Source organism: Mus musculus, chromosome 10, assembly GCF_000001635.26.
Source record: "Mus musculus strain C57BL/6J chromosome 10, GRCm38.p6 C57BL/6J".
NCBI lineage: Eukaryota > Metazoa > Chordata > Mammalia > Rodentia > Muridae > Mus > Mus musculus.
The window spans coordinates 79,969,405-79,995,740 of NC_000076.6; the positions used below are offsets into that span (position 1 = coordinate 79,969,405).

At 56.1% G+C, this 26,336-nt stretch overlaps 3 protein-coding genes and 1 non-coding gene across 9 annotated transcripts; 3 read left to right on the forward strand and 1 right to left on the reverse strand.

Moving 5' to 3' along the window:
• The first annotated feature begins 992 nt into the window (after window positions 1–992).
• Grin3b (glutamate receptor, ionotropic, NMDA3B) lies at window positions 993–7,786 on the forward strand. 4 transcript variants are annotated; one of them, NM_130455.2, is made up of 9 exons: window positions 1,320–1,921; window positions 3,440–4,032; window positions 4,277–5,309; window positions 6,230–6,375; window positions 6,457–6,572; window positions 6,650–6,801; window positions 6,990–7,154; window positions 7,231–7,298; window positions 7,388–7,786. In NM_130455.2, exons 1-9 carry the CDS (start codon window positions 1,496–1,498, stop codon window positions 7,698–7,700), a joined length of 3,012 nt encoding a protein of 1,003 aa, NP_569722.1. In that variant the 5' UTR covers window positions 1,320–1,495; the 3' UTR covers window positions 7,701–7,786. The 4 variants fall into 4 exon arrangements, with proteins under 4 accessions (XP_030100784.1, XP_006513350.1, XP_006513352.1 ...); XM_030244924.1 differs by having other exon boundaries at window positions 993–1,921; window positions 6,650–6,713; window positions 7,231–7,455; XM_006513287.4 differs by having other exon boundaries at window positions 993–1,921; window positions 6,990–7,786.
• Tmem259 (transmembrane protein 259) lies at window positions 7,716–14,921 on the reverse strand. 3 transcript variants are annotated; one of them, XM_006513491.1, is made up of 11 exons: window positions 14,506–14,921; window positions 10,092–10,349; window positions 9,887–9,986; window positions 9,694–9,804; window positions 9,464–9,586; window positions 9,289–9,389; window positions 9,144–9,201; window positions 8,988–9,020; window positions 8,784–8,916; window positions 8,559–8,658; window positions 7,716–8,449 (listed from the first exon to the last, which is right to left on the reverse strand). In XM_006513491.1, exons 1-11 carry the CDS (start codon window positions 14,725–14,727, stop codon window positions 8,015–8,017), a joined length of 1,674 nt encoding a protein of 557 aa, XP_006513554.1. In that variant the 5' UTR covers window positions 14,728–14,921; the 3' UTR covers window positions 7,716–8,014. The 3 variants fall into 3 exon arrangements, with proteins under 3 accessions (XP_006513554.1, NP_001003949.2, NP_001346561.1); NM_001003949.4 differs by having other exon boundaries at window positions 8,988–9,071; window positions 14,506–14,856; NM_001359632.1 differs by having other exon boundaries at window positions 8,988–9,201; window positions 14,506–14,856.
• Window positions 14,922–16,101: 1,180 nt separating this feature from the next.
• Window positions 16,102–16,208, forward strand: Gm26243. Its single transcript, XR_003949142.1, has one exon. It is a non-coding gene; the product is annotated as a U6 spliceosomal RNA (small nuclear RNA).
• Window positions 16,209–19,195: 2,987 nt separating this feature from the next.
• On the forward strand, window positions 19,196–25,996 carry Cnn2 (calponin 2). The gene is made up of 7 exons (NM_007725.2): window positions 19,196–19,336; window positions 21,956–22,077; window positions 22,869–22,935; window positions 23,039–23,176; window positions 23,810–23,926; window positions 24,024–24,170; window positions 24,947–25,996. Exons 1-7 carry the CDS (start codon window positions 19,274–19,276, stop codon window positions 25,208–25,210), a joined length of 918 nt encoding a protein of 305 aa, NP_031751.1. The 5' UTR covers window positions 19,196–19,273; the 3' UTR covers window positions 25,211–25,996.
• Window positions 25,997–26,336: the final 340 nt, after the last annotated feature.

A 26,336-nucleotide genomic window follows, 5' to 3' on the forward strand; every position in this document is an offset into this window, starting at 1 on the left:
GATTTTGGGGGAATGCCACATCTTCCAGAGCGTCTGTGAGGACAGACCTCAGAATTCCCAGCAGGAGCCTCCTGGCTGGGGCAGCCTCTGTTCCCTGATCCTACAGGCCACGTTTGGGATAACAAGTGAACCGGGTTCTGAGTCAGTTGAGTTGGGGGACCTGGACAACTGGGAGCTGTAGAAGGTTCCAGAACAATTATAGAGTGCCTATTGTAATGCAAGTCCTGAGACCCAGGAGGGCAGCGTCTGCCCTTGTGCTCCCTGAACTGACAGGGGCAGTGGTCACTAAATGAGTCCATAGGAAGTCGAGCACATGAGAGGGATGTGATGCACGGTCTGGGTGGCCGTGGTTTTCAGCAGGACATTTGATCCTGGGTTTTGAAGGGTGAAGAAGAGTTCTGGAAAGCAGAAAGATTTCTCCATGGTTGGTTCAGACTGCTTTTGTAAAGAACTCGATTTGGTTCCTAGCACCAACACTGAGTGGCTCATATCCAGCACTAGGGAATTCTGTGATCTCGAGAGCAGTGGTTTCACAGGCATGGAGGCGCGCACCCACGTGCACGCACAACCCCAGCCCTCCAGATGCAGAGACCGATGGCTCTCTCTAAAGAGTTAAGGGTCAGCCTGGTCTAAATAAGGAGTTCAGACTAGTCAGGGCTATATAATAAAACCCTGTCTCAGAAGAATGCTGTTGTGGGTGGGTAGGGGATTGGGGGGGTGGGTATGGGGGACCTTTGGGATAGCATTGAAAATGTAAACGAGGAAAATACCTAATTAAAAATAAATAAACAAACAAAAAGAAGAATGCTGCTGCTACTTTTGTTGGTGTTGGCAGTGGTAAATATTTTAAAAGAGAAGCCGGACAGTGGTGGCACACTTCTTTGATCCCAGCACTTGTGAGGCAGAGGCAGGTGGATTTCTGAGTTCGAGGCCAGTCTGGTCTATAGAGTGAGTTCCAGGACAGCCAGGGCTGCACAGAGAAACCCTGTCTCGAGAAAAAAAAGAGAGAACGAAAACCAAACACGATTCAGTGGGTAAAGATGTTTGCTGCCAAGTCTGATGGCCGGATCTGATCAGCAAGACCCACAGGAGAGAAGAAATCTCCAAAAACTGTCCGAGTGTGGGGAGTGTACTTTTCCCCCAACAAACACAAGATATAAATACATGTGCTTTTTCTTCCTTCTTTTTAAGTTTGTGATTCAATAATGTTGACCGGGCTGGAGAACAGGAGATCTATCCTACAGATTTCTACCAGATGTGCCTGCCTCACTTACCCCCAGGCTGCACACAGTGTTGTACTGGCCACAGACTGCTCTGGGAGCTTCAGTCTGAGCAGTGGAAGGCATCACCCAACTCTGCCCTGCGTGGCACAGCAAACCTAGGCAGCGGCCCAGCTCCTCCTCCTGTGGACACCCGGACCGGCAGGAGGAACGAGAGCGGGGCTGGCTGGGATGTCTCCTTACCCTCGCACAGCACAGTGGTAACTTCCATCGGGATGGAGTGTGTGCAGACGCTGTGGCTCAGCCTGGCCCTGGCGCTGGCGCGAGGGTCCTGGGTGGTGCGCGGTCACCCTCAGCCCTGCGGGGTTCCCACGCGCGCCGGGGCCTCCGTGCGCCTGGCTGCGCTCCTACCCCGGGCGCCCGCCGCCCGCGCCCGCGTCCTAGCCGCCCTGGCCACCCCTTCCCCGCGGCTGCCGCACAACCTGAGTCTGGAGCTAGTGGCCGTCGCGTCCCCAACCCGGGACCCCGCGTCGCTGGCCCGAGGTCTGTGCCAGGTTCTGGCACCGCCCGGCGTGGTGGCCTCTATAACCTTTCCCGAGGCGCGGCCTGAGCTACGGCTATTGCAGTTCCTGGCAGCTGCCACAGAGACCCCGGTGCTGAGCGTCCTACGGAGGGAGGTGCGCGCGCCCCTCGGAGCTCCGGTACGCTGAGAGCGCGGGAAACCCTGGGGGCGGGGGACGGGAAGCTAAGGAACCCCACACTTCTCCAATCAGGAGATGGAGAGGACCCCTGTCCCAGCCCTTCCCTCCCAAGATGCCTTAACATGCTTTGGCTAGAACAGTATTCCGCTCTCCTCTTCCTGGGCTTGGACAGTGTGGGAAATCCTCCCAGAAACCCCACCTTTCCCTCCTTAAAGGCCAGACAACTCCTTACCCAGAGCTCTGTGATGGCCTTGAGTTTCAGGTGGCCTTGAGTTTCAGGGCAGCACAAGTCATCCCTGTACTTGATATGTCTCTGTCTCTGTCTCTGTCTCTGTCTGTCTGTCTCATCTCTCTGTCTCATCTGTCTCTGTCTCTCTCTGTCTCTCTCTGATGTTTTAAGACAGTCTCTCACTGTGTAGACCAGACTTGCCTAAACTCAGGGATCCACCTGCCTCTGTCTTCCTAGCACTGGGATTAAAGGTGTGTGACATTACACCCAACTGGGTTGTTACCAAGGCAGGCCAGCAAAAGGTTCCACCCAGAGACAGCGCCCTGGAGCATGACTCCTAGATGCCTGGGACACAGGAGACCTCAGGTCTTCCTCCATAACCTGTCATGAGGTTGCATCCAGGGAGACCCTAGCCCCAGAGGAGCATTAATGACCTATATCTTGGTATCCCTAAGGCTTCCTGGGTCTGGTGGGAGACTCCAGACCCAAGCTGACAATGACCCCTGCTTCCTGACCTGTGAACGGCACCTGTGTGTGCTGCCAGCTTTTGAGCCAGTCTTGTCTCCTCCGGGATTGGCCTGGCCTCACTACACAGAGCTGTGGCATCCTCGGTACCTGTGCTGCCAGGCAGCACCCTGTGGTTTTTAGTTGTCTTGGACTGTCTTGTATTCCAAATATGCAATACAACCCCAGCCCCAGAACTTGTCTATCAAGGGGACTCCTGGGGAGGTAGGCGGGACTAGGTCAGAACTGAAGAGGAGTAAGCTCCGGAGATGTGCAAGGCTCTCCCTGAAAAATGGTAGCAAGGACTCCATAGAGAAGAGCCAACAGAGCTGGATTTTGAAGGATGCATAGGAGGTGGTTGGCATAGAGAAGACTGCTATATTCAAATAAAGTAAAATAAGGGAGGGCTGGGCTCACCGTTCTTTTGGTAAAGTGCATGTCTAGCATGTGGAAGGCCTGCATCCCAATCCCAGCATGGCATAAACTGGAAGTAGTTGAACACACTTGTCATCCTGACATTCTGAAGGTAGAGGCAAAAGGACCAGCAGGTCAAGGTTACATAGTTACTTAGTTACATAGCAAGTTCAAGACCAACCTGAGCAACATAATACTTAAAAAAAAAAAAAAAAAAGAGGGTACTGGGGAGCCACTGAACAACAGTGAGCTAAAGGTGAGGCAAGATAATGCCCAGTTCTCAAGAACAACGTAGATTCCTTATCAGGGTCGGGTGGGTGGAGCTGTAGATACAGAGGTGGACAGCCCTGACCAGGACCACCTCTTCCCAGACCCCGTTCCACCTGCAGCTGGACTGGGCTAGTCCCCTGGAGACCATCCTGGATGTGCTGGTGTCCCTGGTACGGGCACACGCCTGGGAGGACATTGCTCTAGTGCTCTGTCGTGTCCGGGACCCCAGTGGCCTGGTGACACTCTGGACCAGCCGTGCTAGCCAGGCTCCAAAGTTTGTGCTGGACCTGAGCCAGTTGGACAGCGGGAATGACAGCCTTCGGGCTACACTGGCCCTGCTGGGGACGCTGGAAGGAGGGGGAACCCCCGTGTCTGCAGCCGTCCTCCTGGGCTGCAGCACTGCCCATGCACATGAGGTCCTAGAGGCAGCACCACCGGGTCCCCAGTGGCTGCTGGGCACACCACTGCCCGCCGAGGCACTGCCCAAAACCGGTCTGCCCCCTGGGGTGTTGGTGCTGGGGGAAACCGGGCAGCCTTCCCTGGAAGCTGCCGTCCACGACATGGTGGAGCTTGTGGCTCGGGCACTCAGCAGCATGGCCCTCATGCACCCAGAGCGGGCCCTGCTTCCAGCGGCAGTAAATTGTGAGGACCTGAAAACGGGCGGCTCTGAGTCAACAGCACGCACCTTGGCTAGGTGAGTAGGGACAAGCCTAGGGGAAGGCGTCCAGACCCAGAGCCTGACACCATCCCGTGTGTCAGGCCATGACAGTGATGGAGTGATCGGGAGTGGGTGTCCCAGTAGGAACAGAACTTAGAAGGTCGGATGGCTGTCCCTCCATCCTCAAGACTAGATCTCCCATGGGTTCCAGGCAGGTACTTATCAATGGAGGGGCAGTTCTCTCACAATTGAGACAATTCTTATATTCTATATTCCACAGGTTTCTGAGCAACACCTCATTTCAGGGCCGCACAGGGGCTGTGTGGGTGGCAGGCTCCTCTCAGGTGCATGTGTCTCGGCATTTCAAGGTATGGAGCTTACGCAGGGACCCGCTGGGTGCCCCAGCCTGGGCAACAGTAGGCAGCTGGCAGGATGGACAGCTGGACTTCCAGCCAGGGGCGGCTGCTCTCCGAGTTCCATCTCCATCTGGCACCCAGGCCCGGCCAAAGCTGCGAGTGGTAACTCTGGTGGAACACCCATTTGTGTTCACCAGGGAATCTGATGAAGATGGGCAGTGCCCGGCTGGGCAGCTGTGTCTAGACCCAGGCACCAATGACTCGGCCAGGCTGGATGCGCTCTTCACTGCATTGGAGAATGGCTCCGTGCCTCGCACCCTGAGAAGATGCTGTTATGGCTACTGCATTGACCTGCTGGAGCGGCTGGCCGAGGACCTGGCCTTTGACTTTGAGCTCTATATTGTGGGGGATGGCAAGTACGGGGCCCTGCGTGATGGACGCTGGACAGGCCTGGTGGGTGACCTGCTGGCCGGTCGGGCACACATGGCCGTGACCAGCTTCAGTATCAACTCGGCTCGCTCCCAGGTGGTGGATTTCACCAGCCCTTTCTTCTCCACCAGCCTGGGCATCATGGTGCGCACGCGAGATACAGCCTCACCCATTGGGGCTTTCATGTGGCCCCTGCACTGGTCCATGTGGGTGGGTGTGTTTGCTGCCCTGCACCTCACAGCGCTCTTCCTTACTCTGTACGAATGGCGGAGTCCCTACGGGCTCACGCCACGCGGCCGCAACCGTGGTACCGTCTTCTCCTACTCCTCCGCTCTCAACCTCTGCTACGCCATTCTCTTCGGACGCACTGTCTCCAGTAAGACACCCAAGTGTCCTACCGGACGCTTCCTCATGAATCTCTGGGCAATCTTCTGCCTGCTGGTGCTATCCAGTTACACAGCCAACCTGGCAGCTGTCATGGTCGGGGACAAGACATTTGAGGAGCTGTCTGGAATCCATGATCCCAAGGTGAGGTCTGGGAAACCTAAGGGCTTAGAGCTATGGTCAGGACGGGATGGGCACTCGGCTCAGTGGGGACAGTACCATCTCCCACCCATTCCCTTCTCATCAAGAGACTCATTAACTTAAGCGCTGACGTGAAACCATAGCCCTGCCCCTGCCCCATCCCAAGAACTTCTCTATTTTTGCCACACCTCCAGCTCCAATCATGACCACACCCCCATTCTTTTCTTTTCTTTTTTTGGTTTTTCAAGACAGGATTTCTCTGTATAACCCTGGCTGTCCTAGAACTCACTTTGTAGACCAAGCTGGCCTCGAACTCAGAAATCCGCCTGCCTCTGCCTCCGGAGTGCTAGGATTAAAGGCATGTGCCACCATGCTACCGCGCCCGGCCACACCCCCATTCTTAAGCATCAGATGTCTTAGCTCAGTTTGTAGACCAGGTTGGCCTCAGACTCACAAAGACCCGACTGCCTCTGCCTCCTGAGTGCTGGAATTCACCACGACTGGCCTAAGCAATCGGTCTTCAGCCTGGAAACCACCAGCTCCCACTGCAGGGGTGGCAGGCTGAAGCACATCCGGATTTATTTCCCCCTTTTATGTTTTCTGGAGTTCATGGTATTTACACAGCAACTTCCCTCCTAGGGATCTAGCTGCTCATGTTCTGTTGACCGTCCCCTCCCCACCTTGTGTCCTTTGTGTCCCTTGCAACTGGGTGCTGCCTAATGCTCTAGATACCATAAGTGGTTGATGGCTGGGGGCAGGAGGGGGCCAGGGGGATGAGAGCAGAAGAAACTGGTATCTCTGGGGTTCTCAAGTAGAATATTTGCGGGTTACTGAATCTGAGCTCAGTGCAAGGTCCCTGCAGGTGGTCACACGTAGGCCCTGGTGGGGATGTGTGCTGCAGGCTGAGCATGCCTCCCCTGCAGCTGCACCACCCTTCCCAAGGCTTCCGCTTTGGCACCGTGTGGGAGAGCAGCGCGGAGGCCTACATCAAGGCGAGCTTCCCCGAGATGCACGCACACATGCGTCGCCACAGCGCACCTACCACTCCACACGGAGTGGCCATGCTCACGTGAGTCTGTGGGTACCGTGCAGCTTCGGAGGGCCACCTGCTTCTCAGACCCTATTGACCTTGCCTTGTCCTGCCCCACAGGAGCGACCCGCCCAAGCTCAACGCCTTCATCATGGATAAATCACTACTGGATTATGAGGTGTCCATAGATGCGGACTGCAAGCTGCTCACCGTGGGCAAACCCTTTGCGATCGAGGGTGAGTGCGTGGTGGGGCTCTGGGGATCGCAGCTGTAGGTGCCCGCAGCTTTAGTGGAGCCCTCTCAATCTCCGCAGGCTACGGCATAGGGCTGCCCCAAAATTCGCCGCTCACCTCCAACCTGTCAGAGTTCATCAGTAGGTACAAGTCCTCAGGCTTCATTGATCTGCTCCATGACAAGTGGTACAAGATGGTGCCTTGCGGGAAGCGGGTGTTCGCCGTGACGGAGGTGGGCAGGCGCCAGAGACACAGGGTGGGGAGCCCAGGCTATGCTTGCATGCATTCCTGCTCGCTCTAAACAACCCCAGCTCCAGCGTCCCTTCCTTTAAGAGATCTCCCTAGCTGCCCTGCCCGGGGCGGAATGGGATGGGGTGTCCTCATCCCGACGCTGTGTGGGAATTTTCTTGCCATTCACAGACGCTGCAGATGGGGGTCTACCACTTGTCAGGGTTGTTTGTCCTGCTGTGCCTCGGGCTGGGCAGTGCACTTCTCACCTCGCTGGGTGAGCACGTCTTCTACCGCCTGGTGCTGCCGCGCATCCGCAGGGGCAATAAGCTGCAGTATTGGCTTCACACGAGCCAGGTGAGGAGGCAAGACAAGGTAGGGCGGGGTGGAGGGCACCTCAGGAGCCTACCCAAACACCTGTCTGTGCCCCTAGAAGATCCACCGAGCCCTCAACACAGGGCCACCAGAGGGGCAACAGGAGAGGGCAGAGCAGGAGTGCAGGTAACCACGGGGCGGGGCGGGGCGGGGCAGAGCGGGGTCCCAGGCTTAGCGAGCAGACAGGCAGTACTGCCTCCTCCTCTCCGTCCTAGCGGCCCCAAGGAGGAGCAACCTGCAGCCGACGGTGCGGGGCGCTGGAGGCGGGTGCGCCGGGCCGTGGTGGAACGGGAACGGCGCGTGCGTTTCCTGCTGGAACCTGGGGAGGCTGGCGGGGACCATCCGTGGCTCTGCTCCAATGGGCCCGGGGTGCAAGCAGAACTGCGGGAGCTGGAGCTGCGCATTGAGGCTGCACGGGAGCGGCTGCGTAGTGCGCTGCTGCGGCGAGGGGAACTGCGGGCCCAGCTTGGGGATGGCACCCGGCTCAGGCCACTGCGCCTGCTGCATGCGGCGCCCGCCGAGAGCTGAGGAACTACACGGCCACACTGTCCACGACAGTTTATTCTATATACAAACACGACTCTGTACACTGCAATTAAATAGCGTGGAACGTGTGCCCCGCATCGTGAGCCACCACCTGCTAGTCCGGGCCCGGGCGCTCGGCCCCGTGCGGGCGCCGTGTGGAAGGCACTGGGGAGCACCAGGCGGCCGATGGCCTCGTGCCCATCGCCGCCCTGTCCCGGCCGCTTCCAGAACCTTCGCCACCAGCCCCTCTCCCTGCAGACCACAGCTCTCTTGGGCTCGGGCCGCGGCTCCACTGGGAGCCGGGCACGACACCGGTCTCAGGACCCGGCAGGGGCGGGTGCGTCCTCCAGAGGGACCCCAGGGTCAGGTCGTGAGCTGTCCGGGGTACTAGGGGCTGTTGGCCGCCGCTCCAGGAGAGAGGCGCTCAGCCCCGACAGGAAGGATGCGTCAGAGATGATGGCGGCGGTCTCGGCCACCCAACCTAGGTCACTGCCGGATACTGAGGCCCCAGCGCCCAGTGAGCCAGGCCCAGATGCCCCGCCAGTGGGCGCGGGGCTGGAGCTGGGGCCCAGCGCGAGGGGAGGGCTGGGATCCGGAGTGGCAGGGGAGCCAGAGTTGTTGTTGAGGTCGTCAGGCAGCGCCGTGGGGGTCCCGGGGCCCAGCGGTGGCGTCTGAAGCAGCATCTCCTGGATTCGGATCTGCTGCAGGATGGCGGGCAACTCATAGTGGTGGAAGAAGTAGATCATGGAATGCTGTGGAGGTCAGGTGTCAGGATGAGCACCCGCCCACCAGCAGAAAGGCTGACCAGACACCGGGGGACAGCACGGTAGGGGCTGTCCTCTAAAGGGGCACGGGCCTCACCTGGATGAAGAGCCAGGAGGTGACCAGGGCCAGGCTGCTGTACTGCCCGTTAAAGCGGTAGTGGTAGGCATAGAAGGCGAAGTGGTAGAGGTAGAAGAACCTGTGGGGGCGGGAGAAGCTACCCTGCCAGACAGGCCCCTCCCTATCCCACCCGGGGGCCCAGCTTGCCCCTCATCTGACTCCACCTTCACCTAACCCATGCTCCCCACCTCATCCCGTCCCCACCTCAGCCAGTGCCGCTTGCTGGTGTTGGTGTGGCAGCAGATGGCATCATACTGGTCGGCCAGCCACACAGTGAGGATGATGTAGAAGGCCGTGGTGGTATCATTGAAGAACTCAGACATGATGGCTTCCATCCCTGCGGGGACACGCGGCGGGGTTGGCGTGGGTGGGGCGGGGCGGGGGCAGGGGCGCAGCGGGGGTCCTCACCGACGAGAGCCAGGATGACGGTCAGCAAGGGCGCTGCGGGGAAGGCGATGGCCATGTTCATCTCCAGCATCTGCAGCAGGTCCACTGCGGGCACAGGGCGGCCGCCCATGAGGGCCTGGGGAGAGCCCACCCCACCCCCGGCCGGCTGGGACTCACCGATGAAGACGAAGATCTGGTGGTGCGAGTATCGCAACAGCATGGACACGCTGAGGGTCTGTGGGAGGGTGGAGCAGGGTCAGGGGTGGGAGGCCAGGGTGACCTCAGCCCATACGGCCCCGCCTCCGGAGCACCAGCCACTCACAAAGATGACCATGATGACAAAGGCCGCCAGGTAGGATGTGCGCGCCATCCACATGCTGACAAAGCGGTAGTGCTCCCCAGAGACCACATTCCTCAAGAAGCCTAGGGGAGGGGGACTGTGAGCAGCCGGGGGCCCTTCCCACCCCCCTCCTCACCCCCCTTCTCCCCAGGCCCACCTTTGTTCTCCTCGTTCTCTGCCAGACCCTTTACACTGGACATGAGGATGTCATCATAGCCCAGGAACTCATCCAGCAATAGGCGGCTGAAGCGGTCCCCAAAGCACTGGTCCCGCGTGGGGTCTGCGAGTGAATGGGGGTCAGTATTGGTCAGAGAGGCCAGGAAGCCCTCGGCAGCTGAGCCATCCTTGGCCCAGCCCCAGCCTGCCAGAGCGCCCAGCCTGCCTTACCTAGGGTGACCACCATGACAGGAATGCTCAGACGCTGGCGTGTGGCTTGGGATAGCCGCAGGAAGCCATATTCCAGTGAGTACTCCACAATGTACTCATCCTGTGGCCACACTGCAGACAGGGACAGAGTGGTCAGCTGGGCTGGTCCCATGCTCAGCATGGCCTCAGAACCCTCCCTGCCTGGGCTGCACACCTTTTGCTGGCGTCTCAGGAAAAGGGAAGTCCTGGCTGTCGTTCAGGGCATCTGCACCGCTCTGTGGCTTGAACACCTTGGGCTCAATGTCCAGCTCAAACTGCAGGCACAGGGGAGCACGGTGTCAGTGGAGCCTGCAGGAGGCAGCCTGATGATGTTCCACTGGGTGGATGACCTCAAGCCCACATGCCCAGAACGCGCTCACCTTGATGGAGCTGTTGGTGAACATCTCCACTGTGAGCTCCTCCTCCTCCAGCTCCAGGCCCCCGGGTTCCAGCTCCAGGCCACCGAGGCCCCCATCACAGAACTGCAGGATCACCGGTGCCCGGCTCGAGTTGTGGCGCACCTCCACCCGCAGGACACCCTCCCGCGGCCATCGATCTCGAACATGCTCTAAGCAGTTGATGGGGGACCGGGAGAAGACGATGTGTATGTAGGCGAGGACGAAAAGCACAAACAGGGCCTAGGGGTGAGGGGGGTGGGGTGAGCAGTCAGCAGGGCGGGGGACACACCCCTCCCAGGCAGGAGAAGCAATGGCTGCCTGTGCCTCCTTGGGAACTAGCTGGCTGAGGGTCCCCACTGCAAGGGTTCCCTGTACCACCACCCTCCAGCTGTCTCATGACCTTCAGGCCCAGCAGGTGCTCCAACGCAAAGCTGCCTTTAGGGGACCCTTGATCTCACTGGCTAAGAATAGCCACTGTCCCTAGGGAAGCACCCTCTGCCCTGCTCCTGGGGCTGGCAGAAGCCACAAGGACACAGCTGATCGGCCCTGGTAGGGCCCAGGCACCTCAGCAGGACCAGGCTACCCTGCCTGGGAAATGTGGCTTCATCTAGAAAAGGCGCATCCAGGAGAGCCAGGGCATGTTAAGAACATGAGTGGCTCACCACTGGGTGGCTCCTGGCGTGAACTCTGCTCAGCACCCTGGAGGTTTTAGGATGCCCTGCTGATGCTGACCCAGCCACACATATTCAAGTACATTTAAAAGGGGTGGGGGAGGGAATGTGGGCCATCAGATGGCTCATTTGATAAAGGAGCTTGCCAGGAAGCCTGAGAAGCTGAGGTCAATCCTCAGGCCATACATGTAAGGTGCAGGAGCAATCTGACAGCTGCAAACTGTTCTGACTTCTACACACATGTGGGATACATGCCCCACACATATATGAATACACACATAACAAAATAAGTATGTTTGTTTGTTTTCAAGACAGTGTCTGTGTAGACAAGTCTGGCCTTGAACTTGTTCTGTAGACCAGGCTGGCTTTGAACTCAGAGATTCCCCCTCCCTCTGACTCTGGAATTGAAGGCATGCATCAACTATTAATATTACTTATTAATCTCAAACGCCCCTATGCTGGAGCAGAGTTACTCAAGGGGTCCCAGCCTCTGGGAACACCCTTCTCTTTTCCTGCTCAGTGTGTGGGTGGCTATGTGTCTGTGTGTAGGGGGGTCGCCTAATTCAGTGGTACCTGTGGGTCGCAACCCCTTCAGGGGTTGCCTAAGACCACTGGAAAACACAGATGTTTACATTACAATTAATAATAGCAAAATTAGTTATGAAGTAGGAATAGAAACTATGGTTGGGGGTCACCATGACATGAAGAACTGTATTAATGGGTTGCAGTATCAGGAAGGGTGAGAACCGCTCGCTGCCCTAACCCATGCTGAGTGGAAGCAGGGATGTCGTGCAACACTTGCAGACAGCACATGCGCACCATGAGCACTGGGCTGAAAGAGACCCAGTACTCCATGTAGCTGTCTAGGGTCACCCTCCTCTGTGGCCCCAACTGACACCCTAGCTTCCCACCATGTCTCTGCTGGCCAGCATAGGACCCTGGCCCAATAAGGTGCCCAACATAGAGTAGGGTGATGGGACTCATGAGGTCCTTACATCCCGGCACACCCACTGTGTGCACTCACATCCCTGCACCCTTCAGGGACGAGACTGGATTCCCAGACCACAGTCCTAAGGGACTCAGCCACAGCAAGCACAGTAGGGCCCTCCCCACCTGCTGTTAGGCAGCAGTGTAAGGGACAGAAGCAGGCAAAAAGGCCCTGCTCCATATCCTGATGTGCCTGTAGCCAGGCCTCTCCTCTGCAATCTAGTGACAGAGCTGGACCCACAAAGCACTCAGCCCATCTAGCAGTGACCTGAGGGAATACAGAGCATGTGTGGAAGGCCCAGGGACTGAGACCAAGGCTACAGTCTCCAGCGAGCCACACCTGAAGCTGCACCCACCCTGTCAACTGTGAGGTTCACCCTGGGCAAGAAATCATTTCTGTATCAGGTGAACTGAAGGCCAAGCAGCCCAGGCTGAGACCGCAGCAGTCACTCCTCCCAGTCCAATCCAAGAGCCAGGAACTGTATCCCAGGTCCTGTTCCACCTACTGGGCATCTAGAGTCAACATAAGATAGCCACTGGACAGGGGTTATAGCCTGGGTCCTCTCTTCCCACCATGGCCACTGTGGCCAGCCCACGAGTCCTCACTGGTCACTGACTCGTGCCAGTCACCCCACTCAGGCCCTTGGGCACTCCTCCCTCATGTGCCCACTTGATGCCACATACACAGGCACTGAACTTGGTTATACCGGCCTGGTGGGGCTGCACACCATCACCTCCTACAGACACCTCAATGCCAAGACCTAGGGTTCTTGGGAAACCTCCTACCCTGTAAGCGGGGGTGGGATGGAGTATTGCATTGTCACCCCAGTCTTGTGTCTGGGCTGTCAGTTCATCTGACCAATGGGAAGCCTGCACTGGGGTCAGAATACCAGCCTCACTCATATGCTTGCTTCTCTCTTGTCCTCTTGGGCTCTTCCTTTCCCCCTCTCTCCCCATGCTCACGGCTGTGGCCGGCCTCGACTTCTCTACTCTCTATCTCTACTACACTCTTTTTTTTTTTTTTTTTTTTTTTTTTTTTGAGACAGGGTTTCTCTGTGTAGCCCTGGCTGTCCTGGAACTCACTTTGTAGACCAGGCTGTCCTCGAACTCAGAAATCCGCCTGCCTCTGCCTCCCGAGTGCTGGGATTAAAGGCGTGCGCCACCACCGCCTGGCTCTCTATTACACTCTTAACTCCCTTCCCTGAGCCATGAATAAACTCTATTCTACACTATAAAGACAAAACCAAATACCAGCCTCAGCCAGGATCTCCACGAGATCATGACCCACCCAAGGGTGCCACTTAGCACCTTTCAGGGCTCAAATCCACTTGGTGCAGGGACTTGAGCTGGTGCCACATACCTCCTTGCCCTCTGACCCCTGCCACATCCTAAGGTCTAAGGCACCATGCTGTGCCCCCCTATCCCATGGCTGCCCAGTTTCGGTCCTTGAGGCTCTGAAGCCAGCAGAGGAGATACCAAGCCCAACAGTTCTTCTCTGGGCCTCTGTAGGAGCTGACACCTAGGCTGGGGTGGGAACAGGGCGCAGGGTGGTACAAGCCTAGCAGGCCTTGGCTGTGAGGCGTCCCTTCTAGGAAGGTTGGGTGGAAGCTGGGCAGGCAGGACGGGCAGGAAACACAGCAAATGGGCTCCCAGAAACGTCAGCAGCTCCAGAAACCAGCTGCTGTGTGGCTTGTTTATCCCAGTTAAGAAAGAGGATAAGGTCTACTGTCATCCAGCCGACCCTGTCTCTGACTAGACATTGGGCACCCACCCGGAGCCCTGAGGGTGTGGAGGGCAGGAAGGAAGATGGAGCATGGGCTCATCTGCAGCCAATGAACTGGGGCCTGAGGGGATGCCCACAGCTGTCTTGAGCTCAAGCTAGATCTACCTATGAAACCCCCGAACGCTCAGTTCTGAGAAGCACCAGGAGTGAGTCCCAAACTCACCAATGCCCTCCAATATCAGCATGCCAGCCACCAAGCCATGACCCCAACACCAGAAGGCCCAGGCAGCTCCTCAGAGAGAGCCTGGTGCCATCCCTCGAGTAGCCTTTGTGACCGAGAACCGGGATCTCCCGGGAGCACATGAAGAAGACACAGCCAGGGCAGGTGCTGGCTGTAGAGGTCCCTGGCCAATCTGGCTGTGACTCTGTGGCTGACCCTAGTGAGATGACCTCACCCAAAGCCACAGAAAACCTGGCAAGAGTCTGAAAACAGTGAAGTAACAGAAAATTTGAGCAGTGACACTGGGGGGTAGGGGGCTGTCCCCAGGGGGTTGGTTCAGGGTGTGCTGGAATGGGACTGACTAGTAGAGACTGGACTGAGAGAATCAGGGTAGAATAGAAATGACAGGCGGGACAGGGCCTCCAGCACAGGAGGTGGTCTACAGTGGAAAGTCAGGAATGGAATGGAAATGACCATATTGTTCTCAGTGGAGGTGCAGGACAGGATGGGAGTGACAGGTGGGAAGGTGGACCTCGAGTCCAAAATCCTACTCCAAGAGGACACTGGGCTCTGGTCTTGAGTGGAAAAATTTGGGGCCTAGGCTCCCAAGTGGCAGACTGAGGCCAAAGGGCAGGAGGCGGGGCCTGAGAGCTGAGGAAGTGAGGACCAGAGATAGCATCTGTAAGAGTGGTATCAGGGTATCCAGGCGTCAGGAGCCAAGTGGTAAAGTTGCCGGGGGTGGGCGAGCGGATGACAGCTGGGGTCAGGGGTCAGAGGTCAGGGGTCAGAGGTCACCTTGAGCAGAACGAAGAATTCAAAGAGGCGGCGGAAAGCAGGTGGGAAGAGGCGTGAGTAGGTGACGGCCATCTTGAAGAAGAGAGCGTGGAAGAGCCGGTCGCGCACGTTGATGAGCGGGTTGGGGTTGAGATTGGGGCCGCGAGGGCCGCGCACGGGCGCCGCGCCACCACCCCCGCCGCCGTTGGGCCCGGGCCCTGGGGCTGCCGCGTGCTCCGACATCACCGCCCCGCGTCACCCCGGCGGCCGCCGGCTGACCCCCGCCGCGTCCCGGCCGCCGGATCCCCCCCGCCGCCCCCGGCCGCCGCCGCCGCCTGCCCCTTTGCTCGCGTCCGTCCGGCCCGCGACGCCGGCGAGAGCGCCGGGCCAGAGCGCCGCCCGTGCGCGGGGCACGCTGGGATCGCCGCGGCCGCCCGAGGAGGCCGGGCTTCAGGGCCGAAAGGCGGGCACCACGAGTAGTGGGCGGAGCCTGACTTTACACATTTCATGCGGGTCGCCTCAGCGCTAAAGGGCAGAGTACCATGGAGTTCAGTTTATTTTCCTAGTGCTCCTTCAAGCTTTGTCCGGTCTCGTTTGCAGTGAGCTTGCAATTTGCAGGGGCTACACGGAGTGCATTAAAGAGCAGCCCCGTTTGTTTGCATATATTCACTCCCACATACTGTGGCACGGCCTGGGGTGGAGTCGTGTGTCACGATTCATTTGCATTGAGCTTTATCTTTATATATGTGAGTACACTGTCGCTGTCTTCAGTCTCACCAGAAGAGGGCATCAGATACACCAGAAAGGAGTTGTGAGCCACCATAACGGAGGCTGGAACTTCAACTCAAGATCTCTGGAAGAGGCGTCAGTGCTCTTAGCCATGTCTTTAGCCCAGAGCTCTATCTTAAGCATTGAGCGGCAGTGTCGGGTGTAATTCGTTTGGTTTGTGGAGGGATCCAGGTTAGCGGTGGGCGATCTGTGGGGCGTGGTCTCAGAAACAAGCTAAAACATTTGCATCCACCTGCGGGCGGGGCGACGTTGCCCGTCGTATTTGTATATGGTTTCCTATTGGCGGAGAATTAGAGGGGGCGGAGACGCACTTAGTAAGGCCTATTTACATAGGGCTTCACTCTGGCCACAGCCTCACTTAGGGGCGGGGTCTGCTGAGGACTCATTACCCACCCTGCCCTGGGAGGCAGGGCTTCCTAACTGCTCATTAGCATAATGTTTTCATTGGCGGCCGCAGCGCTGAAGGGCGAAATTCCATGGATAGTTTACTAGCAGACAGTTTCACCATCGCACCAGTATCACGGATTCCGCGCTGATCCGGCTACCACTGAGGGGCGGAGCCTCGTAGTGCCTGTCTAATTTGCATATGACTTCCCAGAAGGCTTCGCTGGCACAAGCTTCTCCCAGACAGCTATATTAATTAGTTAAATGTGAGCTTTCACGCGGATAGATAATTATTCTGAGCGGTGTTATGAGTGGTAGCCTTTCTTTTTGACATGTGAAAACGTTACTTTATCCAAACAAAAACAAAAAAAAATCATAATTACTGTATGTGAAAAGTAATTTGCTTCTCTGCCTTTAAATACCTGAGGCAAAAAACCGTCGCTTGTGCTCGCTTCGGCAGCACATATACTAAAATTGGAACGATACAGAGAAGATTAGCATGGCCCCTGCGCAAGGATGACACGCAAATTCGTGAAGCGTTCCATATTTTGTTTCATCTCAAAATAACGCAATTGACCCTTTGAAGTCTCCTTTTCTACTATAGCTGCCACATTCCCGTACAATTTGCCTGAACAAGGGCATTTATTGACCGGTTACTGCGCACTCGAAGGAAGCTGTCTGTTTTTAGGACGCAGCAGAGCTGTCTCTGTATGCACCGTGCCCTAACGTTGTGCGCCTTCTATATACCTCCAGCTTGAAGGAAGGACTAGGAGCATCTGTATGATGGAACAAGATGAGAATTTCTGCATCCGGACTGGGCGGCCAGGAAAAGGGCGGGGCGCTTTACCGGCTGAGCGAAGGGAACCCCTCCCTCCTAGCTTTCAGATACCCCAGAGTCACCGTCTGCTGTTACCCAGAGCACCTTGCAACACAGTAGGCACCTAATAAATGTACCAGTCTTGAAACTATTATGGAATACACTTGTCACTTGTTTGAAAATAGGAAACGTCCCTGGGTGACCCGAGCTTTAGAAAAACCTAGCCTGACCTTCGTGGAGAAGCAATGGGGTTCCCTCCAGCACAGGCCAACACGTCAGTCAGTCATATCGCTCACGACCAGAGCAAGCAAGGCTTGACTGAGAGATGGGATTTTACTTTATTTACTTTTTGAGTTTGTGGTCTTTCCTTGGCTGTTCTGGAACTTGCTCTGTAGAGCAGCCTGGCCTTATATTCACAGTGATCCTCTTGCCTCTCTCTGCCTCCGGAGTGGTGATCTCAAGGGCATGGTCACCACACCCACAGCAGAAGCACTACCACCCAGATCCCAGGCACTGCAGAGATGGTCTGTCCCCCGGAAGGTGTGACCCTGGCAGGGAGAGTCATCCTGGGGCCCAGCCAGCTTCCAGCAGCTAGGGCCAGAATTCTTAAGATTTTTGACATCTATATCAGCCGCCCCAAGAGGAGTTTGCAAATATTAACTCATCTGATTTTCAGACAAGGAGCCTGGAGTTCAGAGAGAGCTGATAATTAGTGTCACACAGTGAAATGGGGAAGGAGGATTTTTGTTTGTTTTTCAATACAGGGTTTCTCTGTGTAGCCCTGGCTGTCCTGGAACTCACTCTGTAGAGCAGACTGGAGTCGAACTCACAGAGAACCTCAAGAGTGCTGGGTGGGACTAAAGACGTGCCACCACCACCCAGCTACATGGAATGTTAAATTCCATTCATTTTCGATCTCAGGACAGAGTTCTAATACACTAAGCTGCTAGAAATCCAGAATCTTGGGATCTGGGGTGTTTGGGGTTTTGTTTCTGGGATTGTAAGTCACAAAGCAGCAGGGCCAGGGTTTGAATGTGGCACACAGTCCTCTCGGCATGGAATAGTTTTCCTTATTTGTTCTTATTTCTCAACCACTTCAAAGCTCAGAAAGCTCTTCTGAGCTCAGGGGCGGGACAGAAGGAGGGAGTGGCTGGCCTTGCTGCTGGGCGGGAGCAGAGATGTGGCTATACTTCACAGCATACACAGTGTTTTGTTCAAATTTCAGCCCCTGTTAAGAAAATGAGGGAAGTTGGACTCATCTACTCATTTTTTTTTTTTTTGAGTGCCTGTCTGCGCACGACGCGCATGCAGTGCCTACAGCGGCCAGATGGGGGCGTCGGGTCCCCTGAAGCTGGAGTCACAGAAGGCTGTGAACACTGGGGGTGTGTGTGAGGGCTGTGTATGTGGATACAGGTGCGCTGCAGATGGAGAAGAAAGGAGGCGAGGAGGGTGGGCTGGGGAGATGGCTCAGGTCTGGGGAAATAGCTGCTCTTGCAGAGAACCTGGTTGTGGCACCTGCAGTTGCTGTCTCAGTGCTCAGCACAGTGGCCTGGATGCCCTGATACCCTGCTAAGCCTGTGTGCACCCCACACAGCATGGCCGCTCTTGACAAGTGCTTTCTTTAACTATTCCAAAAAGGTCTTCAGTGTCCCGACACCTGGGGCTTCCTGCCTGGTCACAGGAACCTGTGTTGTCCACAGTTTGGGACCATCTGGAGTCCGGTGCTCCACTGTACAAATTCAAAAACTCCAGCAGAGCCCAGAGAGGAAGGATTTGTCTAAATCACAGAAACCCAGAGAGGTGGGAAGAAAGCCACCCTTTAGAAGTATCCAACCACTGGGCGTGGTGGCGCACGCCTTTAATCCCAGCACTTGGGAGGCAGAGGCAGGTGAATTTCTGAGTTCGAGGCCAGCCTGATCTACAGAGTGAGTTCCAGAGAAATCCTGTCTCGAAAAAACTATGCTTCCGTCCTATGGCCAAGGCCTCTCTGTCAAGCCCTGAGACTCCCAGCATCTGTCTGCCTGTGTTCCGTGGGGCAGGACCAGCCCCTCAGGAATCAACTTGATCCATCTACAGACTCAGGTTGAGCTCAGGCACTTACTGAAAGGATATCATCCTCAGCCACTCCACCCTCACACAGTCAGCCAGCAACCCTCAGCCCTTCTGGGAGCCCCACCCCGACCTCCAACCGATCGCCTTCTCCCACCCTCCATATTTTGCACTTGGTGTTCTAGCAGAAAGCCTTTTCCCTTTGGACTGAAAAACTCATCCATCAGTGCTCCAGCTCCCGAGGCCTCCTTCTCTGAGAAGCTCCCCTCGAGAATCCTGTCTATGCCGCCCCTGCCCCTTCCCACTGAGATGTTTGGAGAGGGAGCAAGATTCTGGTAAGTGCCGGTAGTGGCAGAGAAGGTTTCTAGCCAGATTTTAGGATTTAGGGTCCCACCGAACAGTTTTCTGTCTCTCACTATGATACAGGAGGAGTAAACTGACTTCTGGCCCAGGTCGGAAGCCCACGCCCTTCGCTGCCTCAGTTTCCCGCAACTACAAACGGGACGGCGGGCCCCTCCTGATCGGCCGGGATGCTAGGGTGGCTCCGGCGGGCGGGGGTCCCGGCGGCCGAGGGGGGCTCAGGAAGTCGCGGCCACAGGAATTCGGCGCTTCCACGCCTTATAAGGACATTTGCTCTGCCAGCCAATCGGCGGCGGGGGCGGCGCTCAGCCCCGTCCCGGGCCGTCCGCCCGCAGCCCGACCCTCTGCCGGTCCCGCTGGTCCTCCTGTCCCGCTCCGGGGTCCCGCGCCATGAGCTCCACGCAGTTCAACAAGGGCCCGTCCTACGGGCTCTCGGCCGAGGTCAAGAACCGGGTGAGTGGGTTGCGGGGCTTGCCAGCCTCGAACGCACGACCAATGGGAGCGGGGCTCGCCAGCCTCGAACGCGCGACCGATGCATGAGCCGGGACAGCTGGGCTTTGCTTTACCCTGATATCCGGAGGGTCTGGGGTGCTGTGGGAAGCTGTGGCGTCTGGGAGGCTGGGGACCCATTTTATCCGCATCCTGAATGTCACCTCCAGCCCCGCCCCTGGACCTCTCAGTCCCCGGCGCCCCGGGCTTCCTGCACTCTGTGCCCCTTGCAGGATGTAAGAAAGTTAAGGTCCGGGAGAGAGAAAGCGAGCACACGAGCGATCCGGGCGTCTGAGAGTGCCCCCTGAGGCCCCATCTTCATTACCTGTCGAAACTTCCGTTTCATCTAAGCCACTTAAGTTGGGGACAGGGAAGGGGGCGGGGCCGGTGGCCTTCTTAACAGGGTGTGGTCCGTTCCAGGACTCCCACACACACCTGGGAAAGGGCTCACTGAGAGGAACCGCAAATGCAGGAGAACACTGAAGTCACCAGTTTCGGAGGGACATCTGGGGAGCCATACAGCAAGGTGTCCTGAGCTGATGAGGGAGACACTGATCCCAGACTTAGGGGGCTCAGGCCTGACATCCTGAAACCTTCTAGATAGATCCGCCAACCACACGCACACACCTGGCACCTGGGAATGCAAGTTTCACAGTCAGCTAAAGCCAAGCAACCTGCCTAGGCACGCTGAAGCTACCAGTCGGACCCACCTCCGACTGGCACCTGCCAGGTCCCTACAAGTGACACGAGAGGCATACCTACCTCATGCCACCCATGTGCTATCCTCAGCCTGCTAGAGACAAGTTGCTATTTCACTTCCCACCCTGGGCTCAGAGAGGTTGCTCTAGCTCCCCAGAGACACACAGCATTCTGACGACCCTGCCCAATTCTTCCTGGACAGACTGGACATCTCCCTGGAACAGAGAAAGTGAAAGAAAGAGTCAGGACAGCCCTAAGGATAGAGTTTTAGGAGCTGGGTGGGGCCAGGGACAGGTCAGCACTTGCTCAGGGGATGAGCTCTCAGATCCCCTCCAACTGTGGAGCTGGGAAGTGGACCCCCCCCCCCCAGTAGCCTGCAGGGGTCACAGAAGGGTTGCATCGTCCACTGGGAGGGGGGATCCGGAGACTTTTCTGCCTGACCTATGTGCCTCAGTTTACCCCCCTAGCTGGCCCATATCCCGTGGGACTTTGTTCGGTCCAGTTGAGGAGCCTGGCCACTGGGGAACAGCTGGTCTTGATTTAGACCCGGGAGGCCACCGCATTCCTGGTAGTTTGTGGCCTGCGGGCAGGAATGCGCTGAAGGGCAGTGGGGAGGGAGGTGGCCGCAGCGGGCGGGACTGAGCCCCTGCCCTCCTCCTTGGTCCTCAGAGTGGCTAGGGACGTGGCACAGCTGGACCAGGCATGCTTGGCGTCCCTGGCCGACCCCTGTTCCCCTCTGGGCTGTCCTTGCTTTTTCCTGTGGGAACAGCTGCCCCGACTGCCCCTGCACCCAGCTAATCCCACTTCGAAGGATTTTAAAAGACAGGAAGGGGAGAGGGAGCGCCTGACAGCGAACTCTTACACAAACCAGTCCATATAGGAAACTGCCGGGCATGGTGGCGCACGCCTTTAATCCCAGCACTCGGGAGGCAGAGGCAGGCAGTTTTCTGAGTCGTAGGCTAGTGGTCTACAAAGTGAGCTCCAGGACAGCCAGGGCTACACAGAGAAACCCTGTCTCGAAAAACCGGGGGGGGGGGGGCCGGGGGACTGGCGGATGGAGAGATGGATGGGAGCACTGATTGCCCTTTTGAAGGACCCAGCAGCACTGTGACTCCAAAATCTCACACCCTCACACAGACACATAAAGTAAAGATTAAAAAAAAAAAAAAAAGAATACTGCACTCCTTTAATCCTGTGTGAATCTCTGACCTGGTCTATATAGAGAGTGAGAGCAGAGAACCCCCCCCCAAAAAAAAAGAAAGAAAGAAAGAAAGAAAGAAAGAAAGAAAAAATGAAAGGAAGGAAAGAAAGAGATGGGGAAACTGAGGCCAGGAGAGTTGAGTTTTTTTTTCACTGCCCACACAGGGCAGCTCTCCTGCTGCCTTGAGAACATGAGAGAAATCTGTAGAGGGAGCGCCCGCCGGGGGGCTCCCAGCGTGGTGCGGCTCCCAGCGCGGCGCATCGGTGGGAAGTTGAGTATGTAGGTCGGGCCTCCTCGGAGGTCGGCCAGCTGGAATACTGCTCAGCCACGAAAAAGAACAGGCCTCTACAAGTGTCAGTAGTGAACCTTCTGGATGCAAAGCCCTCTGCCTATAGGAAGTGCTCAGACACTGTGAGGATGGACTGGCGCTGGACCACCAGCTGAGCTGGTGCTGAGTGCTGGTGCTGGTGCTGACTTAACACAGCCTGTTGCTTTCATCCCCAGCACACCAAGGTGACACGTGTCATCCTGCTCTAGGGAGGTGGCGGCAGGAGGTGGCGGCAGGAGGTGGCCTGGGCTTTCAGACACCCTTCTTGCCCCGCTGTCTCTGGCCTCATCTACGAGGCCACTCCCACGGGGGCGTGTCTGCTTCTCACCTCAGTCCTAGCTCTTTGCTCTTCCAGCTCCTGTCCAAATATGACCCCCAAAAGGAAGCAGAACTCCGAAGCTGGATAGAGGGACTCACGGGCCTCTCCATTGGCCCTGACTTCCAGAAGGGTCTGAAAGATGGGGTTATCCTATGCACGTGAGTGTTTATCAGCGCACAAGGGCATCGCCCCTGAGCGCTCCTCAATGCATGGCTGCTGTATGTTGTATGTTTCTGGTTTTTTTTTTTTTTCTTGTCTTATTGCATGATCTCTCTTTTATTGTTCATTCTCTTTGCTCACTGTGTTGTCTTTTTAAATTGTATTATTTAGGGTCTACTTCATTTTTATTTGTGTCTGTTTTTCCTGCCCAACCCCACCCCATCTGTGTGCACATGATTGCACTTTCCTCAGAGGCCATAAGAGGGCGCTCCAGTCCTCTGGAGCTGGCCGTTCTGACATGGGTGCTGGGAACTGATCCCAGGTCCTTGAGCAGCAAACAGCTAGCACCCTTAAGCCCTGAGCCCTCTGACCGGCCCCTCCGTGCCTTTTCTTGCTGTTTTGCTTGGTTTCCAGTCACATCTCTGTTCGGTCTGACGTTTCTTTGCTTTTTTTGCTTTCTCTGAACACCCTAGCTCTTAGCATTCCTACTGTACGTTTCTTTTTCCTGCTTCAGTAGATAATGCTTCTGGAAATTTCTCCATCTTGCAAATATGCACATATTTGGATATTCCACAATTGTGCATGTGAAAAAAATTATATTCAAAGTTCTCAGATTTCCTCAAAACTCCACGGCTTAAGATTACATTCCTAGCATCTAGCAGCAGCAGTGTTGTTTGCGTGGTGGGTGAAGGGAAACTGAGGCTGGGTGGAGGCATTGAGGTTTCCTGGAAAGGCATAAGCTTGCTGAGGTCAGGAAACCAATAGAAGGTCCTGGGTCATCTCTTCCCAGACTCATGAACAAGCTGCAGCCAGGCTCCGTCCCTAAAATCAACCGCTCTATGCAGAACTGGCACCAGGTGAGGGGGCTGACGAGCAGCTGGGAGAGCAGGGGACACGGCCTGCCCAGCCCGTGTGTAGTTGTGATCCCAGCTTCACCACCTTTCCCTTGCCTTCTCCCAGCTAGAAAATCTCTCCAACTTCATCAAGGCCATGGTCAGCTACGGCATGAACCCTGTGGACCTGTTTGAGGCCAATGACCTGTTCGAGAGCGGGAACATGACACAGGTGCAAGTGTCTCTGCTTGCACTGGCTGGAAAGGTGAGGTCCGGGTGGGCAGCCTAGTGCCACACAGTGAGAAGGCTGGTGTCAGTGAGTAAGGAACCAGGCCCACACAGGTCACTCTGGCCTGGCAAGGTGGCCCACACCTTTAGTCCCAGCACTGGGGAGGCAGAGGAGGTGAATCTCTCAGTTCGAGGCCAGCCTGGTCTACAGAGCAAGTTCCAGGACAGCCAGGGCTCCATAGTGAGACCCTGTGTCAAAACAAACAAACAAACAAACAAACAAACAAACGAACGAACGAACAGACTGGAGAGATGGCTCAGCGGTTCAAGTCTGCTCTTCCAGGGGTCCTGAGTTCAATTCCCAGCAACCACATGGTAGCTCACAACCATCTGTAATGGGATCTGATGCCCTCTTCTGGTGGGTCTGAGGACAGCTATAGTATACTCATATACATAGAATAAATAAACAAACAAAAAGTCACTTCACCTGATGCCAGAAGTGGGGAGTAAGGAAAATTTGCTGTCTAGAGTCTACCACGTTTCAACAAGGAGTTTGGGAGGTGGTGAGAAGTCCCTATAGTGGACTTGGAGGTTTGAGGGCAGGGCCAGACACCTGAGGGGCAGGGTTGTATCCACTGACAGCTCCCTTCACCACCCCCCTCCCATCCAGGCCAAGACCAAGGGGCTGCAGAGTGGTGTGGACATTGGAGTTAAGTATTCGGAGAAACAGGAGAGGAACTTTGACGACGCCACCATGAAGGCCGGCCAGTGCGTCATCGGGCTGCAGGTCAGTCCCAGAGCCTGGACAGGGCCCTGACCCCTTGAGCTCCAAGGAAGGTTTGGAGCCTGCCGACAGCACCCTAATCCCCTACTGCCCCCTGCAGATGGGCACCAACAAGTGTGCCAGCCAGTCTGGCATGACAGCCTATGGTACCAGGAGACATCTCTATGACCCCAAGAACCATATCCTGCCTCCCATGGACCACTGCACCATCAGCCTCCAGATGGGCACCAACAAGTGTGCCAGCCAGGTGGGTCCTGCCCCGGCGCCCCTGTGCCCCTGCACCCTGGCACCCCGGCTGTGACCCCCCACCTCAGCCTCAACTCTGGTTCTTCCTCACTGTGCATGCTTACAGAAGTGACAGCCGTACTCTGTGCATAACCCCACCTGATACTCTAACCTTTTTGTTAAGTTGAATGGGTGTGTCACTGAGGTTTTGGGGACCTCAGAAGGAGATAGTGGGAGGTTGGTGCTTTGGGACAAAAAGTTGTATTTCCTTTTGTTTTTGTGCAGAGGCTGGGTTTGAGCCAGGGCCTGACTATGTAGCCAAGGGTAGCCTGGAGCTCTTGGCAGCTCTCCTGACTCAGCACGGCATAAACTGGGCATGAGCTTGTCATCCTCAGAAAGTAGCAGAGGAGCAGGAGTCCAGAGCCATCCTCAACTGCAGAATGAGTTTGAGGCTAGCCTGTGCTACATGAGACTAAGTCTTTTTTTTTTTAAGATTTATTTATTTTTATTTATATACGTACACTGCAGCTGTCTTTAGGCACACCAGAAGAGGGCATCAGATCCCATTACAGATGGTTGTCAGCCACCATGTGGTTGCTGGGAATTGAACTCAGGACCTCTGGAAGAGCAGTCAGTGCTCTTAACCACGGAGCCATCTCTCTAGTCCAAGATCAAGCCTTAAAGAAACAAAAGGGTTTAGTCTAAGCTTTGGAAGCCCTGTAGAGAGTTACAGGGAGTACACTGAGGGGATTAGCTGCTCTTCTTCTGAGCCCCACTTACCTTCTCCCCTGTCTCCAGGTGGGCATGACAGCTCCAGGGACCCGGAGGCACATCTATGACACCAAGCTGGGCACCGACAAGTGCGACAACTCTTCCATGTCCCTGCAGATGGGCTACACGCAGGGCGCCAACCAGAGCGGTCAGGTCTTCGGACTGGGGCGGCAGATCTACGATCCCAAGTATTGCCCACAGGGCTCTGCAGCTGACGGGGCTCCTGCGGGTGACGGCCAAGGCGAGGCCCCAGAGTACCTGGCCTACTGCCAGGAGGAAGCTGGCTACTGAGCACCCAGCATGCCAGCTCCCCCACTGCATCAGCAGCCCTGTGTGGGCTTTGGGGTTTTCATTGTGTTTTGTGTTTGGAAACTGGTCATCTCTTTGTATCTCTCTCTGGCCTGGAACTCACTGCAATCCTCCTGCCTCAGCTTCCTAAGGGCTGGGATGACAGATCTGTGCTATCTATGCTCCTTCCTCACCCACCATGCCTCGCTTCCTTCCCAGGATTGACCCACCAGACAGGGGACATGGGTGTCCTTGGTGGGACAGTGAGGCTGTGCGTTTCCCAGTGGGCTGTGGGAGAGGCTGGCCCCAATGGGCTTCCTGTTTCTTCATCTCTTTCACATCAGTTTGTGGTTTGTGAACCCGGGGAAATTACAGGCAGTTTCAATGAAAGAAAACAAGGGGTTTTGTGGGGGTTTTGCCTCAAAAGTATTGGAGTACACTAGGCTTTAAAATACTGCAGGCATTCTGAGGGACTAAGTTTGCTTTCCCACGACTCTCAGACTTCACCCTCCTGTGCCCCGTGGGGAAACTGAGGCAAGCCAGATGTGACCCCAACGCCTGCAGCCCTCCCTCACTCCTCTGGTGTTTGAAGGCTTCCCTGCCCCTGTGCAGGCCCTGATTAGGTGTGCTAGAGTCTGGGCCTCGGAAGGGGCCACACATGACCCACACGGGCCCCTGCACTGCCAGAAAATGTGAAATTCCCTGTGTGGACCAAAAAAACAAAAAAAAAAACAAAAACAAAACAAAAACAAAAACAATAAAAACCTCTGTTTCTAAGAGTAAAGTACATTCCTGAGTTTGGCCGTGATGGAGGGGGCGCTGTCTAGAAGCAAGGTGCAAGCCCTGCACAAAAGTTAGGGAGAAGGCGAGAAACAGACACAGTTGAATGAATGATGTGAGATAGATCGGGGCTAGGGTGGAGAAAGAGGCTGAGTCTCCCTCACCAGCTTCCTTCGAACTCCTATGCATCTGCAAAACCCCAACTTCTAAGGCCCCCTAACTCACGCTTGCCAGGGTGATCTACACCCATCTCCCTCTATGCTTTGTGAAATAAACCAGTTTTTTTTTTCCAGAGTAGGAGACATCTGAGAATCTTGCCTACAATCCAGGCAACTATTGATTCTAATCT

Excerpts from the sequence above, each read along its gene's own strand:
- Grin3b (XM_006513287.4), top strand. The coding sequence starts at position 1,256 with ATGTGCCTGCCTCACTTACCCCCAGGCTGCACACAGTGTTGTACTGGC. Across the intron at positions 5,310-6,229 it reads CTGGAATCCATGATCCCAAG|CTGCACCACCCTTCCCAAGG; the intron begins GTGAGGTCTGGG and ends CCTCCCCTGCAG. Across the intron at positions 6,573-6,649 it reads CAAACCCTTTGCGATCGAGG|GCTACGGCATAGGGCTGCCC; the intron begins GTGAGTGCGTGG and ends CAATCTCCGCAG.
- Tmem259 (NM_001359632.1), bottom strand. The coding sequence starts at position 14,727 with ATGTCGGAGCACGCGGCAGCCCCAGGGCCCGGGCCCAACGGCGGCGGG. Across the intron at positions 9,987-10,091 it reads TCACCAACAGCTCCATCAAG|TTTGAGCTGGACATTGAGCC; the intron begins GTGAGCGCGTTC and ends CTGTGCCTGCAG. Across the intron at positions 9,202-9,288 it reads TTGTCATCATGGTCATCTTT|ACCCTCAGCGTGTCCATGCT; the intron begins GTGAGTGGCTGG and ends ACCCTCCCACAG.
- Cnn2 (NM_007725.2), top strand. The coding sequence starts at position 19,274 with ATGAGCTCCACGCAGTTCAACAAGGGCCCGTCCTACGGGCTCTCGGCC. Across the intron at positions 22,936-23,038 it reads CTATGCAGAACTGGCACCAG|CTAGAAAATCTCTCCAACTT; the intron begins GTGAGGGGGCTG and ends GCCTTCTCCCAG. Across the intron at positions 23,927-24,023 it reads AGTGCGTCATCGGGCTGCAG|ATGGGCACCAACAAGTGTGC; the intron begins GTCAGTCCCAGA and ends TGCCCCCTGCAG.